Source organism: Geotrypetes seraphini, chromosome 8, assembly GCF_902459505.1.
Source record: "Geotrypetes seraphini chromosome 8, aGeoSer1.1, whole genome shotgun sequence".
NCBI classification, from domain to species: domain Eukaryota; kingdom Metazoa; phylum Chordata; class Amphibia; order Gymnophiona; family Dermophiidae; genus Geotrypetes; species Geotrypetes seraphini.
In genome coordinates this window covers 142,188,940-142,205,302 of record NC_047091.1, presented here as the reverse complement: position 1 = coordinate 142,205,302, position 16,363 = coordinate 142,188,940, and the positions used below count along the sequence as shown (strand labels likewise).

The following is a 16,363-nucleotide window of genomic DNA, read 5'->3' as shown; positions in this document are numbered from 1 at the left end:
GCCTCAGTACTGCAATATTTAGCTTATTCCTTCCTTATAAATCCAAGTTCTGGTTGCTGAACTAGAGAGATGTGCAGCTGGCAGGGCTTTTTTTTTTTTTATAAATTTTTATCAACACAACTAATATACTATTTTATCCTAAAGCAAAAAATTTGTTTTTCTACCTTTGTTATCTGGTTTCTGCTTTCCTCATCTTCTCCTCATTAATTTCTTTCCATCCACTGTCTGCCTTCTCTCTGCATCTTCCACACCCCCCCACATATCTTCCCTCCACACCCCCCCCCCCCCATTGGTATGGCATTCATCATCTTCGTTCCGCTTCCCCCATAGTCTGGCATCTCTGTTTTCTTCCCTTTCAGCGTCTTCTCCCCACTCTCTTCCACATTTCCCTTTAGCGTCTGTTCCTCTCCACCCCCTTCAGCATCTGTTCCATTTCTTTCCACCATCATCCTTCCCTCTCGCCACCCCCTTCAACGTCTGTTCCTTTACACCGCCCTTCAGCGCACCTTGCACGGTTCGACAATCTTTCTCCCTCTTACCTTCGTGGCGCGTTACAGTGTAATTTATTTGAGCTGCCGGAGCCTGCCTGAAGTTGCGGGCGTCTGCAAGCGGAAGCTTCCGGTTGCGTCAGAGAAGCTTCTGCCTGCAGATGCACACGACTTCAGGCAAGGTCTGGCGGCTTGAAAAATTACACTGTAATGCGCCACGAAAGTAAGGGGGGGGAGGGAGATAGATGTGACTGGTAGGTAGGAAAGAGGGAGGGGCCGTGCGCGATCGGTGACTGCGCGCATTCCTTCCCTTAACTGCGGAGACAAGGCCATTCACTGCTCCACAGGGCGGTGGATGGCCTTGTTCCCGTACCTGCAGTGAGCAGTTTTTTCCCCCCCACTGTTTCGGTGTGTTACCCGCGGCTAGCTGCAGGTAAAAGCCACCATGTCGTTCTCTACACTCAAGGCCCTTAATTCTCCTTAGTGTAAACATTTACAATACCAAAAATCAAGTGTAAACATAATTTATTACCTGCACAAAACAGTTAACACCGTAACATACCCATAGTAAATGACGGCAGATAAAGGACCTGTGTGGTCCATCCAATCTGCCCAATATTCACATTCATTCTCAAGACAATGTTGAAGCAACAAACCGATAATTATTAATTTTACTTGCTAAGTTCTAGAATAAGATGTTTTCTTCTTCCTCCCTTCCCCAGCGAGATAGGTAAGACCAGTACTCAGACGATTTGAATGTGGTATGAAGAACATATAATCGCTCCTGATCCTTCTTGCTGCATGTGGGATGGAGACAATAGAAGTCTTTATCCCAGGACAAGCAGGCAGCATATTCTTAACGCATGGGTGACATCACCGACGGAGCCCCGGTACGGACCTTTTTAACTAGAAAGTTCTAGTTGGCTGCACCGCGCATGCGCGAGTGCCTTCCCGCCCGACGGAGGAGAGCGTAGTCCCCAGTTTCTTCGTTTCCGCGGAGCGAAGAAGACGCATGTGTTTTCAACGGCCGTTGAAAAACTAATTTTTGCCTTCCCGCTCGCGTATTTTTTCACTTTCTTTCCTTTTTTCTTATCGGATTCCCTTTATTTTTGTTTAAAAAAAAAACTCGTCGAGTTTTCCTTATTTTTTCAGGCCAGCCCCGGCGGGGCCTGTTGCCACCATACAGGCCTCCAGGTTCGATTTTGCGGAGGCCGTGTTTCCATTCATGCCCCCTTAACTGGGTTTTAAGAAGTGCCAGCGGTGTGCACGCCCGATCTCCCTCACTGACCCACACAATTGGTGCCTCCAGTGCTTGGGTCCAGAGCATCGGGCTGACACCTGCACCCGCTGTGCTACGCTTAAAAAGCGTACTTTGAAAAATTGGCAGATCCAGCAAAATATTTTGTTTGGTACCGGATCTGCCATGGAACCGGCTGCGACGTCGACGGCACCACAAAAGTCGGCACCGACGAAATCGACACCACCGGACCCTTCCTCGGGGTCGCTGGGCCCAGGTAAGCCGGCTTAGAAGCCTCCCACTTCCCTTGAGCACCCTCCTGCCACGATTGCGACACCGGCCCTCCTGGCACCGCACCGGCCCCGCAAATACTCCGCTCAGATCTCGGTGAGTGCCTCATCATCGGCCTCCTCATCGCCGGAGCGTAGAGCGGCACCTATGGTACCGAAGAAGAAAAAAGCGGTACCGGTGCCTCCCTTGGACGACTGCATCGCGGCCATACTCCAAACACAGTTACAGGAGCAGCTGCAACAACAGCTCCAACAACTGTTGCCGGCGTTGCTAGCACCGCACCTTCCGGTACGGGACCGGTCCGAGCCTCACACTGTCCCATCGGTGTCGACCCCTTCGGTACCGATTAATACTTCCATGCCGGTGCTCTTGGCAGAAACACCTACAGTACATACCCGTGATGCTGCCGAACCTGTCCGGTCCCAGGAACGACATCGGTCTTCTTCACCCGGTACCGCCTCGGTGCGCTCAGGCAAATCTCTTTCAAAGACCCGCCATGCCGAGCCCTCCACACCGATGTCCAAACGTACGCACCCCGACGTTAGGGACCCAGATTTGTGGGAAGACTCCCCTCACGGTACCGAGGAGGACGCTTTGTCAACTGACGAAGAACCCTCCATGACCGACACCGTCTCCAAACCAGAGCAATCCTCTTTCTCCAAAATTCCTTAGGGAGATGTCAGCAGCTCTTTCTATTCCCTTAGAGTCCGACTCTAAAAAGTCTCAGGCTTTCCTCGATGCCCTAGACTTTGAGCAACCTCCCAAAGAATTTCAGAAGTTGCCCGTCCACGACATCTTACGGGAAACTTTCTATAAAAACTGGGAAGCTCCCCTCACGGTTCCTGGAGCCCCTCGTAAATTGGATAGCTTGTACCGGGTTATTCCAATCCCAGGATTTGATAAGCCTCAATTGCCCCACGAGTCCCTCCTGGTGGAATCTACTTTGAAAAAATCTCAGGGTTCCAGTGTATATGCCTCCACCCCTCCTGGCAGAGAGGGAAAAACCATGGATAAATTTGGTAAGTGCCTTTTCCAAAATGCCATGTTAGCCAATAGAGCCAACAACTACACCTTCCACTTCTCCTTCTACATGAAGCATCTGGTGCAACAGCTCTCCTCCTTACAGAAATACCTTCCTGAACGTAAGGTCCCTCTTTTCCAGCAACATATTTCCAGCCTCCTCCAACTCAGGAAATTCATGGTTCGCTCCATCTACGACTCATTTGAGCTGACCTCTCACGCATCTGCCATGGCGGTGGCCATGCGATGTTTGGCATGGCTGAGAGTCTCTGACCTGGACATTAACCACCAGGACCGCCTGGCTAACGCACCTTGTCTGGGTGATGAACTCTTCGGAGAGTCCCTGGACTCAACAACCCAGAAACTCTCAGCACATGAGACCAGGTGGGACACTCTGATTAAACCTAAAAAGAAGACTCCACCTGCTTGCACCTACAGATAACAGTCTTCCTACCAGCGCAGGTTCTCGGCCAGACCTCTCAACCCGCCTCAACAGCAGCCTCACCGACCTCGTCAACAGCATCAATCTCAGGCTCGCTCACAGTCTCACCAACCTGCCAAGCCTTTCCCTCCGTCAAAACCATCTCAGCCCTTTTGACTTTTTCCTCCAGGGCATAGCCAGTCTCCCATCCTCATTGCCTCTTCCTCAGCCTATCGGAGGTCGTCTCCAAATCTTCCTCAGCCGTTGGGAGGTCATCATATCAGACCAATGGGTCCTCAATGTCATTCGCCACGGCTACTCTCTCAACTTCCAGACTCTTCCACCAGACAATTCTCCCGTAGAGTCAGCTTCTCACTCCTCCCAAACCCCCCTCCTACTGAGGGAGATCCAATCCCTCCTTCTTCTCAATGCCATCGAAGAGGTGCCTCCGAACCAAAGGGGTCAGGGATTCTACTCCCGGTACTTCCTGGTTCCCAAGAAGACAGGAGACCTTCGTCCCATTCTCGATCTCAGGGACCTCAACAAGTGTCTGGTCAAGGAGAAGTTCAGAATGCTCTCCCTTGCCACGCTTTACCCTCTTCTCTCTCAACACGACTGGCTATGTTCCCTGGACCTCAAAGAGGCCTACACTCACATCCCAATCAATCCGACTTCACGTCGCTACCTACGGTTTCAGATACAGCACCGTCACTATCAGTACAAAGTACTACCTTTTGGCCTCGCTTCATCGCCCAGGGTGTTCACCAAATGCCTTATTGTGGTGGCGGCCTTCCTCAGGTCTCACAACCTCCAGGTGTTCCCCTACTTGGACGATTGGTTGGTGAAAGCACCTACGTCTCCACTTGTGCTACAAGCCACTCATCACACCATCTCTTTCCTCCATCTCCTGGGGTTCGAGATCAACTACCACAAGTCGCATCTGCTTCCCACACAGTGACTTCAGTTCATTGGAGCAGTTCTCGACACCACACTGATGAGGGCGTTTCTCCCCTCCAACCGTCAACGGACCCTGCTCCACCTCTGTCGTCAGGTGCTCCTTCATCACTCCATTCCAGCCCAACAGATGATGGTCCTCCTGGGCCACATGGCCTCGACGGTCCATGTGCTTCCTCTGGCGCGACTCCACCTCAGGACACCTCAATGGACTCTTGCCAACCAATGGTCACAGACCACGGATCTTCTTTCTCATCCCATCTCTGTGACATCGTCTCTTCAGCAATCTCTTCAATAGTGGTTGAACTCCTCAAATCTTTCCAGGGGTCTACTCTTTCATCTACCCCCTCACTCCATGATCATAACCACGGATGCCTCCCCCTATGCGTGGGGAGCTCACCTGGGAGATCTACGCACCCAGGGACTCTGGACCCCGCAGGAGCGTCAACATCACATCAATTTCCTGGAACTCAGAGCCATGTTCTATGCTCTCAAGGCCTTCCAGCACCTTCTCTGCCCTCAGGTTCTTCTCCTGTGCACAGACAATCAAGTCGCCATGTACTACATAAACAAGCAAGGCGGCACCGGATCTCGCCTCCTTTGTCAGGAGGCTCTCAGCATCTGGACCTGGGCCACGGCCCGCAATCTCTTCCTCAAGGCTGTCTAAATCCAGGACGAACAGAACTCCCTGGCCGACAATCTCAGCCGCATCCTTCAACCTCACGAGTGGACTCTGGACCCTTCCACACTCCACTCCATCTTTGCTCGCTGGGGCACTCCTCAGGTGGACCTCTTTGCAGCACCTCACAACCATCAGCTGCCCCAGTTCTGTTCCAGACTCTTCTCTCCTCATCGTCTGACCCCAGATGCATTCCTGCTCGACTGGTCGGATCGGTTCCTCTATGCCTTTCCTCCACTACCTCTGATGTTGCGGACGTTATCCAAACTCCGCAGGGACAGGGCCACCATGATTCTCATCGCTCCTCGGTGGCCTCGCCAACACTGGTTCTCCCTCCTGCTTCAGCTCAGCTCCAGGGAGCCCAATCCTCTTCCTGTGTTTCCTACTCTACTTACGCAGCAACGTCAGTCTCTACTGCATCCCGATCTGTCTTCGCTCCACCTGACAGCTTGGTTTCTCTCGGGCTGACCTCTCCAGAGAATCTGTCTCAGCCTGTCCGTCGCATTTTGGATGCCACCAGGAAACTGGCCACCCTCCAATGTTACCATTAGAAGTGGACCAGGTTCTCCTCTTGGTGTCTACTGCATCATCACGATCCCACCTCATTAGCGGTGGAAACTGTACTGGACTATTTGCTCTCTCTGTCCGATGCTGGCCTCAAGTCTACCTCAATCAGAGTCCACCTCAGTGCCATCACTGCGTTTCATGAGCCTATCCTCGGAAAACCTCTCACAGCTCATCCACTGGTTTCCCGGTTCATGACAGGCCAATGTCAAACCGCCTCTGAAGCCTCCTCCTGTCGTCTGGGACCTGAATGTGGTTTTATCAGCCCTCATGAAACCCACTTTTGAGCCTCTTGCCACAACTTCGCTCAAACTTCTAACATGGAAGGTGCTTTTCCTCATTGCCATCACCTCTGCCAGGAGGGTTAGTGAGATGCATGCACTGGTCGCCGATCCTCCGTTCACTGTTTTTCACCATGACAAGGTGGTTCTGTGTACCCTTCCTAAATTCCTTCCCAAGGTGGTCTCGGCTTTTCACCTCAACCAGTCCATTGTGTTGCCTGTCTTTTTCCCTAAACCCCATTCTCATTCTGGGGAACAGGCGTTGCACACGCTGGATTGTAAGCGTGCCCTTGCATACTACCTTGACCGTACCAGGGCTCACCGCTCGTTCCCTCAGCTCTTTCTAACCTTCGATCCTAACCGTCTAGGTCGTCCTGTCTCTAAATGGACGCTTTCCAACTGGCTTGCTACCTGTATTGCGTTCTGTTATGCTCGGGCCGGTCTCTCACTGGAAGGTGCTGTCATGGCCCACAGGGTCAGAGCTATGGCTGCTTCTGTGGCTTTCCTCCGTTCCACGCCCATCGAGGAAATCTATAAGGCTGCCACTTGGTCCTCAGTTCACAAGTTCACTACTCACTACTATCTGGATGCCTTCTCCAGACGGGATGGACACTTCGGCCAATCTGTGCTACAAAATTTATTTTCCTAATGGCCAACCATCCCTCCTCCCTCTCTGTTAGCTTGGAGGTCACCTATGCGTTAAGAATATGCTGCCTGCTTGTCCTGGGATAAAGCACAGTTACTTACCGTAACAGGTATTATCCAGGGACAGCAGGCAGATATTCTTACGTCCCACCCTCCTCCCCGGGTTGACTTCTTAGCTGGCTTATCTTAACTGGGGACCACGCTCTCCTCCGTCGGGCGGGAAGGCACTCGCGCATGTGCGGTGCGGCCAACTAGAACTTTCTAGTTAAAAAGGTCCGTACCGGGGCTCCGTCGATGACGTCACCCATGCGTTAAGAATATCTGCCTGCTGTCCCTGGATAACACCTGTTACGGTAAGTAACTGTGCTGTTCAGCATCAGCTGCACTGCCCCACACTGGGTAGGGTGTGGTTCTGTTACATCTACACAGGAGTCCATACGTGTGCCCCTTCAGTTTTTCCTTCTGCAGGCGAACTGTGCAGAGGTGTTTCTTATCTGCCTTAGTTACTGAGTAGTGGGAGACCCTAGAGCACAGTTCTTCAACCGCTGGTCCGCGGACCGGTGTCGGTCCACAGAAAATTTCTGCCGGTCCGCGCAGGGCCGGCGAGATCAAGTCGTCAGTAGAGAGCTGCACGGGAACGGGAACGACAGGAATCCTGCGGGCATCCCCCTTCGGGTCACGGGGATCCTGTGGGGACGCCCCCTAGGGTCGCGGAGATCCCGTGGGGACACCTCCGAGGGTCACGGGGCTGGATGTACTCAGTTGCGCGGCTCCTCTTCTCCCTACCTGCTCTGCTTGCAGCACAGAGCCGAACGGAAATCTTTCCGACGTCAGCGCTGATGTCGGAGGGGAGGGAGGGCTTAAACAAAGACAGTAGCTGTAAGAAGACAGTAGCTGTAAGAAGGTAATTTAGATTCGCGGTTAAGGGCAGGGAGGTTTGTCGGACCGTGCCTGGTCTGTTGTCGGTCGGGTGGGGAAGCGCCAAGAAGGTAAGGGGGCAGGGAGAGAGAAAGGGAGGAAAGGTGGAGTGGAGAGGAAAAGACGCTTAAGGGAAATGGGTAAAACTGAGGGGGGAGAAGGACTCTGAAAGCACTGGGGAAGACAAAGGAGTGGAGAAGGACGCTGAAAGGACACGGACAAGATGGGGGTTGGGGGGGTGGAGAAGGACGCTGAAAGGCCATGAGGAAGACAGAGGGGGGAGAAGGACACTGAAAGCACATGTGGAAGACAGAGGGGAGAGAAGGACGCTGACAGGACATGGGGAAGATGGGGGGAGAAGGATGCTGAAAGGAAATGGGGACGAGAGAGTGGGGAGAAGACAGATGCCAGACTATGGTGGGAGCGGAGGGAAGAAGATGGGTGCCAGACCAATTTGGAAGGGGGGAGAAAGGGAGAGGCACAGTAACAGAGCAAATGGAAGATGAAGAGGGAAGAGAGACAGTGGATGGAAGGAATTGAATGAGAACATGAAGAAAACAGAAACCAGGCAACAAAGGTAGGAAAAGAATTCTATTTCTTTTTTTTTTTTTTTGCTTCAGGATAAAGTAGTATATTAATTGTGTTGATAAAAATTTATAAACATTAGAGGCTCTGGTAGAAAGCCGTTTACAAAGTATGTATTCTTCCCAATTAATATTTCCAAATTAATAAAGTCTTTTTGCTTGGGCACATGGTCGGGTTGGGCCCATGTGCCTCAGGCCCCGCCCCCAGGAGGGACCTAAGGCTCCCGGGCCTATTCTGATTGGCCCAGGTGCCTTAGGCCCCACCAATAGGCGGAGCTTTGGGACGGATGGGCCAATCCGGCCTCATTCCGTCGTTGGCTGCCTGCCGGACAGGCGGGTTTGGCTCCCGTCTGTCCGGCCAACTACACAAAGATACGGGGAAGGGGGTGGGGGTGTCGTGGGGGTCGGCCAGTGGGGTCACGGGTCGGCTGGGGGGCGGTCGGAGGTTCTTGAGGGGGGCGATCGTTGGGGGGGAGGGGGGTTTGAGTCGAGGGCAGGAGGGCCTGGGATCCCTCCTGCCCGTAATGTAGTGCGGGGTGGGGGTAGGGGGTCGCCGTGGCCAGGAGGGTTTGGGCTCCCTCCTGGCCCGATATTGTCGGGGAGTTGGGGAGTCGGTGGGGGTAAGAGGGCTTGGGCTCCCTTTTGCCCGATCGTGTCGGGTGTGCCGCGGTTGGCTGGGGCAAGAGGGCTTGAGCTCCCTCTTGCCCCGATCGTGTCGGGGAGTTGGGGAGTCGACGGGGCAAGAGTGCTTGACGTTAGAAAAAGGGCGACCGCTAGAAGAGGAAGCAGCGCAGGCGCAGGGCTCACGGAAGGGCCGGGACCGCCAAGAGAAAGCAGCAGGACACCGGTAGGAGCTTCTACATGATGGGGGGGGGGGGGTCGGGAGGCTGTGGGGGTGCGAGCAGACCTTCAGGGTGGGGGTGCGGGTGCGGGTGGAAGTGCGTGCGAGCGGTCCTTCGGGGTGGGGGTGCGAGCGGTCCTGCATTGGGGTGAATCGGACGTCGGGGGGGGGCATCAGGTTTTCAGGGTGGGGACAGGACTTCAAGGGGGAGAGGAGAGTCGGGGCGGGCGAAAGGAGAGTCGGGGTGGCCAGAGGAGAGTCGGGGCGGGCGAAAGGAGAGTCGGGCAGCGACGGGAGAGTCGGGCAGCATGCGCGGTATACAGGTGTGCGCGGTATATAAAAATTTCTGTACATAAATTTGTGTTTTCCGCGCGCTATACCCATGTGCGCGTTTTACACGGGTGCGCGTTATCTACGCGAAAATACGGTAATTGTGCATGTTGGGGTAGACCGGTGTTGGATTTGATGGCTTCTGCCAAGAACTCAGAGCAGTTTTTACAGTCAAAGAGAACCAGGAAGCTCAGAGTTGGATGCATTAGTTCATCCCTGGCTAAGTAAGGGTCTCTTATACGTCTTTCCTCCTTGGCCCATGGTGGGCAGGGTCATTCGCAGGATTGCGACTCATCTAGGACTAGGGATTCTAGTTGCCCCATGCTGGCCTCACCGACCGTGGTATGCGTACCTAGTACGTCTTCTAAAGCAGTGTTCTTCAACCGCCGGGTCCATGTGCATCGGACCTGAGACAGCGTTTTTCAACCGCCGATCTGCGGTGCGATCGATGCGGCAATATCTTCGGGCCTGCTCCCTCTTCCTCACTGCCGCAGTGCACAAAGCTGCGGGCAGTGGATCCTAAGTGCGTCCCGCGCCTGAACTGGAAGCCTTCTCTCTGATGTTGCAACGTCAAAGGGAAGGCTTCCAGATGAGGCGTGGGACGCTGCCTGTGGCTTTATGCATTGCGTCAATAAGGAAGGGAGCCGGCCCGAAGATAACACTGGGGCATGACATAAAACAGCCAGGCAGGAGCAGGCCAGAAGGTAAGGCACAGCATGGAGGGAGGGAGACAACAAAGGTAGGTGGAATGATTTTATTTTTGAATTTAGTGATTGAATTGTGTCCGTTTTGAGAATTTACATCTTCTGTCTGTATTTTGCACTGTTCAGGAAGAAATGCATTTGTTTCTTTTTATCTGGGGTTGTACTGCATGCAGAGCCTTGCATCTTAGGGCTTGTTTGTATATTTATTTATTTTTAAAAAATTATATACCGTTTAAACCTAAACGATATACATATCGTTGCATACATAATTCAATAAAACAAAATCAAACAAACATTAACATATAATCATCAGAAAATCTCGAGAAGTGCCCATCAAAAGAACAACTGCAAAGATCAGTTCCTAGAAAAATGCATAAACAAATAACTACATTTTTAATAGTTTTCTGAAATTACCCTTGTCATGACATTTTCGTAATTGACCGACAAATGAGTTCCACAATTTGACCCCTGCACAGCAAAAGGCCATTTTACTGGTCTCAGCATATTTTGGATTAGCATCTGTTTTTAATAACGCTGAGTTCTCAGAACGCAGAGACCTAGATGGTAAATAATTTGACATCTTACTTTTAAACAATTCAGGTATGGTTCCATACAAGAATTGATGGCAAATCATTATTGCTTTATATTGAGATCTAAAAACAACAGGCAGCCAGTGCAATTGTTGGAGATAGGGTGAGAAGTGATCGTATTTAGATATGCCTGTTATCAATCTTTCTGCAGTATTCTGCACAACTTGCAATGCCCTGCATCTTGACTTAGTTATTCCAAGATACAGGACATTGCAATAGTCAAGTCTAGCTAATACCATTCCCTGAACTACTGTGCAGAAATCGTAAGGAGACAACATAGGCTTTACGCGGTACAATAAGTGTATTTGCGCAAAACATGCTTATACAGTTTTTGCAACTTGTAAATTCATTGAGAGGCCACAATCCAACTTTACACCTAGAACCATCATTGACTCACTCACTGGAAGAACATCATCAATAACCTTTAATTCTTTGGGCCATTTAGGATCAGGTTTCCCCACAAACAATCTCAGTCTTATCCACATTCAGTTTCAAACCCTGTTCTTCTATCCACTCAACAATCTTACTCATATAATTACTCAGTAACCTTTCTAGATCCTTTCCTCACCCACACACCGGAAAGAAGAAAATAATATCATCCTAATAAATTCGATATTCAATTCCCAAGGATTGAAATAATTGGTCTATTTCAGCCATATAGATATTAAATAACAGCACAGAAAGCGCTGATCCTTGAGGAACTCCAGTCTTTACTAAATGTTCACCTGGAATCCTACATCCACTACGCACTTGAGATGAACATCCAGTAAGATGCATATTGAACCATTTAAGGATAACATCGATCATTCCAAGATTCAGCAATCTCAACAATAATCTATGGAGATGTACCGAATCAAATGCTTCTCATATATCCAATGATACTAGACAAAAAATTGCATGTTGGTCCATCCCTAATCATAATGTGTCTAATAATGAAACTAATAGTAGTTCTACACTATCTGCTTTACGGAAGTCGAATTGATTACAATCCAAACAATCACTGTTCTGTATAAAACTATAATTGGGAGAGAACAATATTTTCTAATACCTTACCTATAAACGGTACAATAGAGATTGGTCTACAATTTTTCATAACACTCATATCTAAACTTTTAGTTTTTGGTCCCATATTTGCATGGGGGTTATGTGTGTTCTGGTAGGAATGAATATTGAGAAGCATACAGTGTGCTTTGTGTAGTTTAATTTTGTGGATAACCATTATGTGTTGTTAATAAGATTATATTGTGGGTGTATATGAAAAATGAATAGAAAAAATAGTGTTACAATTAGTAATATTATTGGGGCAGGGTCTGGGGTGGAGATAGGTGGGGTCTGACCCACAACTTAGCCCAGTGTTCTTCAACCGCTGGTCCACAAAATAATTATTTTATTTCTGCCGGTCCATAGGTATAAAAAGGTTGAAGAACACTGCCCTATACTATAAAGTGAGCAATAATTGTACGTATGTAGGTAAATTTTATCTTGAAAACATCCCTAAGGGTTTTCATGAAATGAAGTGAATTTAGGGTTTTTGGGTACGAGAAAGCGATTTAGCTAGGTCTGAAGTTCAGCAAAATTCATTTGGAAGATTTTTCCAGTGGTCTTGCCTTCCCCTGCAGTCCATTGGTCAGACATTTCTAACAAAGCCTAGAAGCTTAGCCAGCAGGGAAAAAGCAGGACTGAAGTCAGTATTTCTGTAGTTACTGCTCTCGACTCCCTTTGCAGACTATTGGTCAGACATTGCTAAGGAAGCTTAGCCATCCAATAGGCTGCATGAAAAGCAGGACTAAAGGTTGATGAGGTAGTGTCTCTGTAGCTAATGCTCCTGCCTCCCCCTTCAGCCCATTGGTCAGACATTCCTAAAGAAGCTTAGCCAGCCAATATGCTACAGGGAAAACAGGACTGAGTTGATGTCTCATAACCTATTGCTTCTTTCTCCTCTGCAGCTTATTGGCTGTCTAAGGAAGAAGAATTGCAGTGCAGGTTAGGGGCTGTAAGAGGAAGAGAGGCTGAAGGAAGAAATATGGAATGTAAAAGGAAGAACACAGCTAACGCTAACGCAAACTGGGGGAGGCATGGAAAGTGATACAAACATAACTGCAGCCCATAGGTCAGCCAAGGAACCTTAGCCAGTCAATAGGCTGCAGTGAAAAAGCAGGACTGAAAGTTGATAAGGCACTGTCTCTGTAGCTATTGCTCCCGCCTCCCCCTGCAGCCCATTGATCAGGCATTCCTATGGAAGCTTAGCCATACAAGAGGCTGCAGGGAAAAGCAGGACTGGAGGTTGCTGAGGCATTGTCTTTGTAGCTAGTGCTCCCGCCTCCCCCTGCAACTCACTCATTCTACTTCTCTGAGCGAAGCTCAGTCTTCTAGGTACTCCAGATATGGCATTTATTTGAAGAACAGCTGTCATTATTTAGATAAATGCCTTTTAATTTTTGGGCATAAAATTATTGTTTAACTACTTACATGGTCTCTTTTACCATTTTGTATTGATGCTCATTAACATACATTTATTCAAGTTAAGTGCTTTGTAATTAGGTCCCTTAGAAAATAATAGTAAAGGAGCTCCACAGATTATTTAAGATGAGGAATGAATATTAATTTACTTTCTTTTTCATTTGAAAACAGACTGAAAGATAAAAGCTCTGTATTTGTCCTCTGCTGTCTTTTCTTCCCTTCTTCCCCTGTCTTTCCTTGATGGTCTCTGCTAAATCAGTGCACCTTATCCCTTCCCTGGAAGACTTCTCTACACTGAGAATTACAGGATGAACACTTTTGTCAAGTGAAGACTGTTTAATATAACAAACTGTCTTTTCTTTTAAACTAAGAAACTGGACAACCATCAACCCCATCCACTTTGTCACCTTTTGCAGCTAGTTTCATTCTTAGTTCTTCCTCATTTAGTATTTTCACAAGTTCTTCCGGTGATTAAATGAAAGTAGAAAGATTTTTACTTGACAAAAGCTTTTACTATTACAGTGCGTCTTGCCTACCCCTAAGAGACTGCAAGAAGATAAGCACCAACCTGATCCATTTGAACATTAATTTTAACAGTAATATCACCAAGCATTAACCGTCCTAGTGTTCCACTAATGTCAATGGCAAAATATTTTCTAAGAAAAATGCATGTTGAGACTTTTACGAAAGCATTATGGGACTGATAAGCATAATGCTCCAGGGGATCATGCTATCCTCAGTTTTTATCTTGAGATTTTGAAATTATACAATCTTTTCCCTTCTTCTTCCCCCCAAAAAATATTTTCTCTCAGGTAAAGATTGTTACAGGAAAAGATGGGCAGACTGGTACTCCTGTTGCTATAGCAACTCAGCTTCCTCCCAGTGTTTCTGCTGCTTTTTCTACACAGCAGCAACCATTTCAGGTACCTTTTTAATGGTTTCAGAAAAGCCATAGTTTCATCCCATTATTTTTTCATTCAAATTTAGTTGTTGAAAGTGGAATTTTGCTCCAAAGTCTCTAAATAAAAATATTCAACTATAAAATGAAACAAAATTAGCTTTGAAACTTAATGAGTTAATTCGGCATCCAGCACCATTTTTAGTTATTGGCATCTCATCTTTTCACTTGCATGCTGCACCGTTGTCTCGCCACATCTACATCCAGTGTAAAATTCTCTCTCCTGTGTGGATGTCATTAGGAGACTGTCAAAATACACCAGACCTCTGTGGATTTGTTTTGAATCTGAGACGGCTGAGCAATGTGATGGTGTCAAAGGTTATTTAACACAGCAGAGCTGCTTATGCCTGCCCTGAATTAACAACCACAAGACTGCAGCATTTTCAGTTTCTAGATTCTGCTTCTTTTGTCTGCTGCAGTGTCTGGCATCTTCAGTTAATGTATCCGAGTTTCCTGCATAGTTAGTAGACTCTGAAGGTCCTTGGAGGGTGTGTACAAGAACATTAATGTGGTGGCTATTGACCTTGAAATTTAGGATCATGAACTTGTTTTCTGTTTTAATCTGTTTGCATCATGATGGCAAGTCCCTTAGATTGAACATGTGAATTTCCATTTTCATGATATGTTTACCTCTTTGGGCTTCCTGTTTGGTTGTTAAACACTTCTCTATCTCTTTACAGAATTATGTGAGTCAAATATGTCACATGGTTGAATCAATTGTATTGGAAATGCAAAAGAACCCCAAAGGGGGAAAGAGCAAAGAGAGCAGATGGTAGTCTCCTGCGAAGTACTAGATTTTAATCAGCTCATAACTACAAATGAAATGTAAAAATTGCAATTGTATAACCATCGGTAATTGTCTTATAAGTATAACTACAAAATGGTTTTCACTTAATGTACTCGGAAAGCAGAAAGATATCTGTTAGATATATATCTGTGTGAATTTAAGCAGTGTGGTTGTGTAATTGCAAATTCAGTGATTATACTTTGCTATCCTGTGAGTAAATTATGACAAAAGTTCAGTGATAATAATTATTCAGTTAATTTTCAAAGAAAGTCTTGCTATCAACACATGAAGAAAAATGCTGGCAAACTGGGTACTTTGTGACATTTTGCGTTGGGTTTCAGAAAATCTTAAATATCATTCTAGTCTTGATTTCTTGTGTAGAATCTCAATGCTTTCTCTGTTTTATTTATTCTCATGGAATGTTCTTTACATGGAATAAACAGTGAGAGCATGAAACAGATTTTCTCAGATTTGTAATGAATAAGTAAACATAAACCATTTATCAATTGTTGTGTATCTTAGTCTTGCATCTCTTCTGCTTCCCAACATCTAAACCTAATCAGGCAAGGAAGGTCTTATAGAGAATGACTGTTTCTTGGAGCAACTGGTCTGGGAACTGACAAGAGGGGGAGCTATTTTAGATTTGGTCCTTAGTGGAATGCAATGCATAGTACAGGAGTTAACTGTGTTGGGTCCGCTGGGAAACAGTGATCATAACGTGATCAAATTTGAGCTGATACTGGGAATGATGTCGCAAAAGAAATCTACTGTAGATTAATGTTTGAAAGGATGACTATGATAAAATGAAGAAAATGGTTAAAAAGAAGCTAAAAGGATCAGTTGCAAAGGTTAGGACTGTAAACCAGGCATGGATGTTATTTAAAAATACCATTGTGGAAGCCCAGACCAGATGTATTCCATGTATCAGCAAAGGTGGAAAGAAGACGAAATGAGAGCCTGCGTAAAACGCTTATTTAGTAAGATGTTAGCATATCAGACAGCGTTAGACTGTCCCAGTAATAATTGGACAGTGCAGAGGTGGTTGGTGCTGATATTCAGCAATGCTGTCTAGTTAAGTGACACTGAATATCATGAGTATAAGAATATAAGAGTTGCCATACTGGGACAGACCAATGGTCCATCAAGTCCAGATCCTAAGAACATAAGAAGTTGCCTCCACTGGGTCAGACCAGAGGTCCATCGTGCCCAGCGGTCCGCTCCCGCGGCGGCCCATCAGGTCCATGACCTGTGAAGTGGTTTCTGACTATTCCTATAACCTTCCTCTACTTCTATGTGTACCCCTCAATCCCCTTTTCTTTTAGGAACCTATCTAGACCCTCCTTGAACCCCTGTAGCGTGCTCTGGCCTATCACAGCCTCCGGGAGCGCGTTCCATGTGTCCACCACCCTCTGAGTGAAAAAGAATTTCCTAGCATTTGTTCTAAACCTGTCCTTTTTCAATTTCTCCGAGTGCCCCCTTGTACTTGTGGCTCCCCACAGCCTGAAGAATTTGTCTCTGTTTACCTTCTCTATGCCCTTCATGATTTTGAAGGTTTCTATCATGTCTCCTCTAAGTCTCCGCTTTTCCAGGGAGAATAGCCCCAGCATTTCC

At 47.6% G+C, this 16,363-nt stretch overlaps 1 protein-coding gene across 8 annotated transcripts in view; it reads left to right on the top strand.

Annotated features, from left to right (window-relative positions):
- Positions 1-16,363, top strand: part of EP400 (E1A binding protein p400) — a 285,750-nt gene that overhangs the window by 13,946 nt on the left and 255,441 nt on the right. For 6 of the 8 annotated variants that reach the window (XR_004540299.1, XM_033954163.1, XM_033954160.1 and 3 more), the window contains exon 3: positions 13,820-13,930. The exons of the other annotated variants lie outside the window; for them this stretch is intronic. Coding sequence is in view for 5 of the 6 variants with exons in the window: in XM_033954163.1 (XP_033810054.1) it covers positions 13,820-13,930 (111 nt within the window). In the remaining variant the exon portion in view is untranslated. The remainder of the gene's footprint in view (positions 1-13,819; positions 13,931-16,363) is intronic. 8 annotated transcript variants of the gene reach the window in all.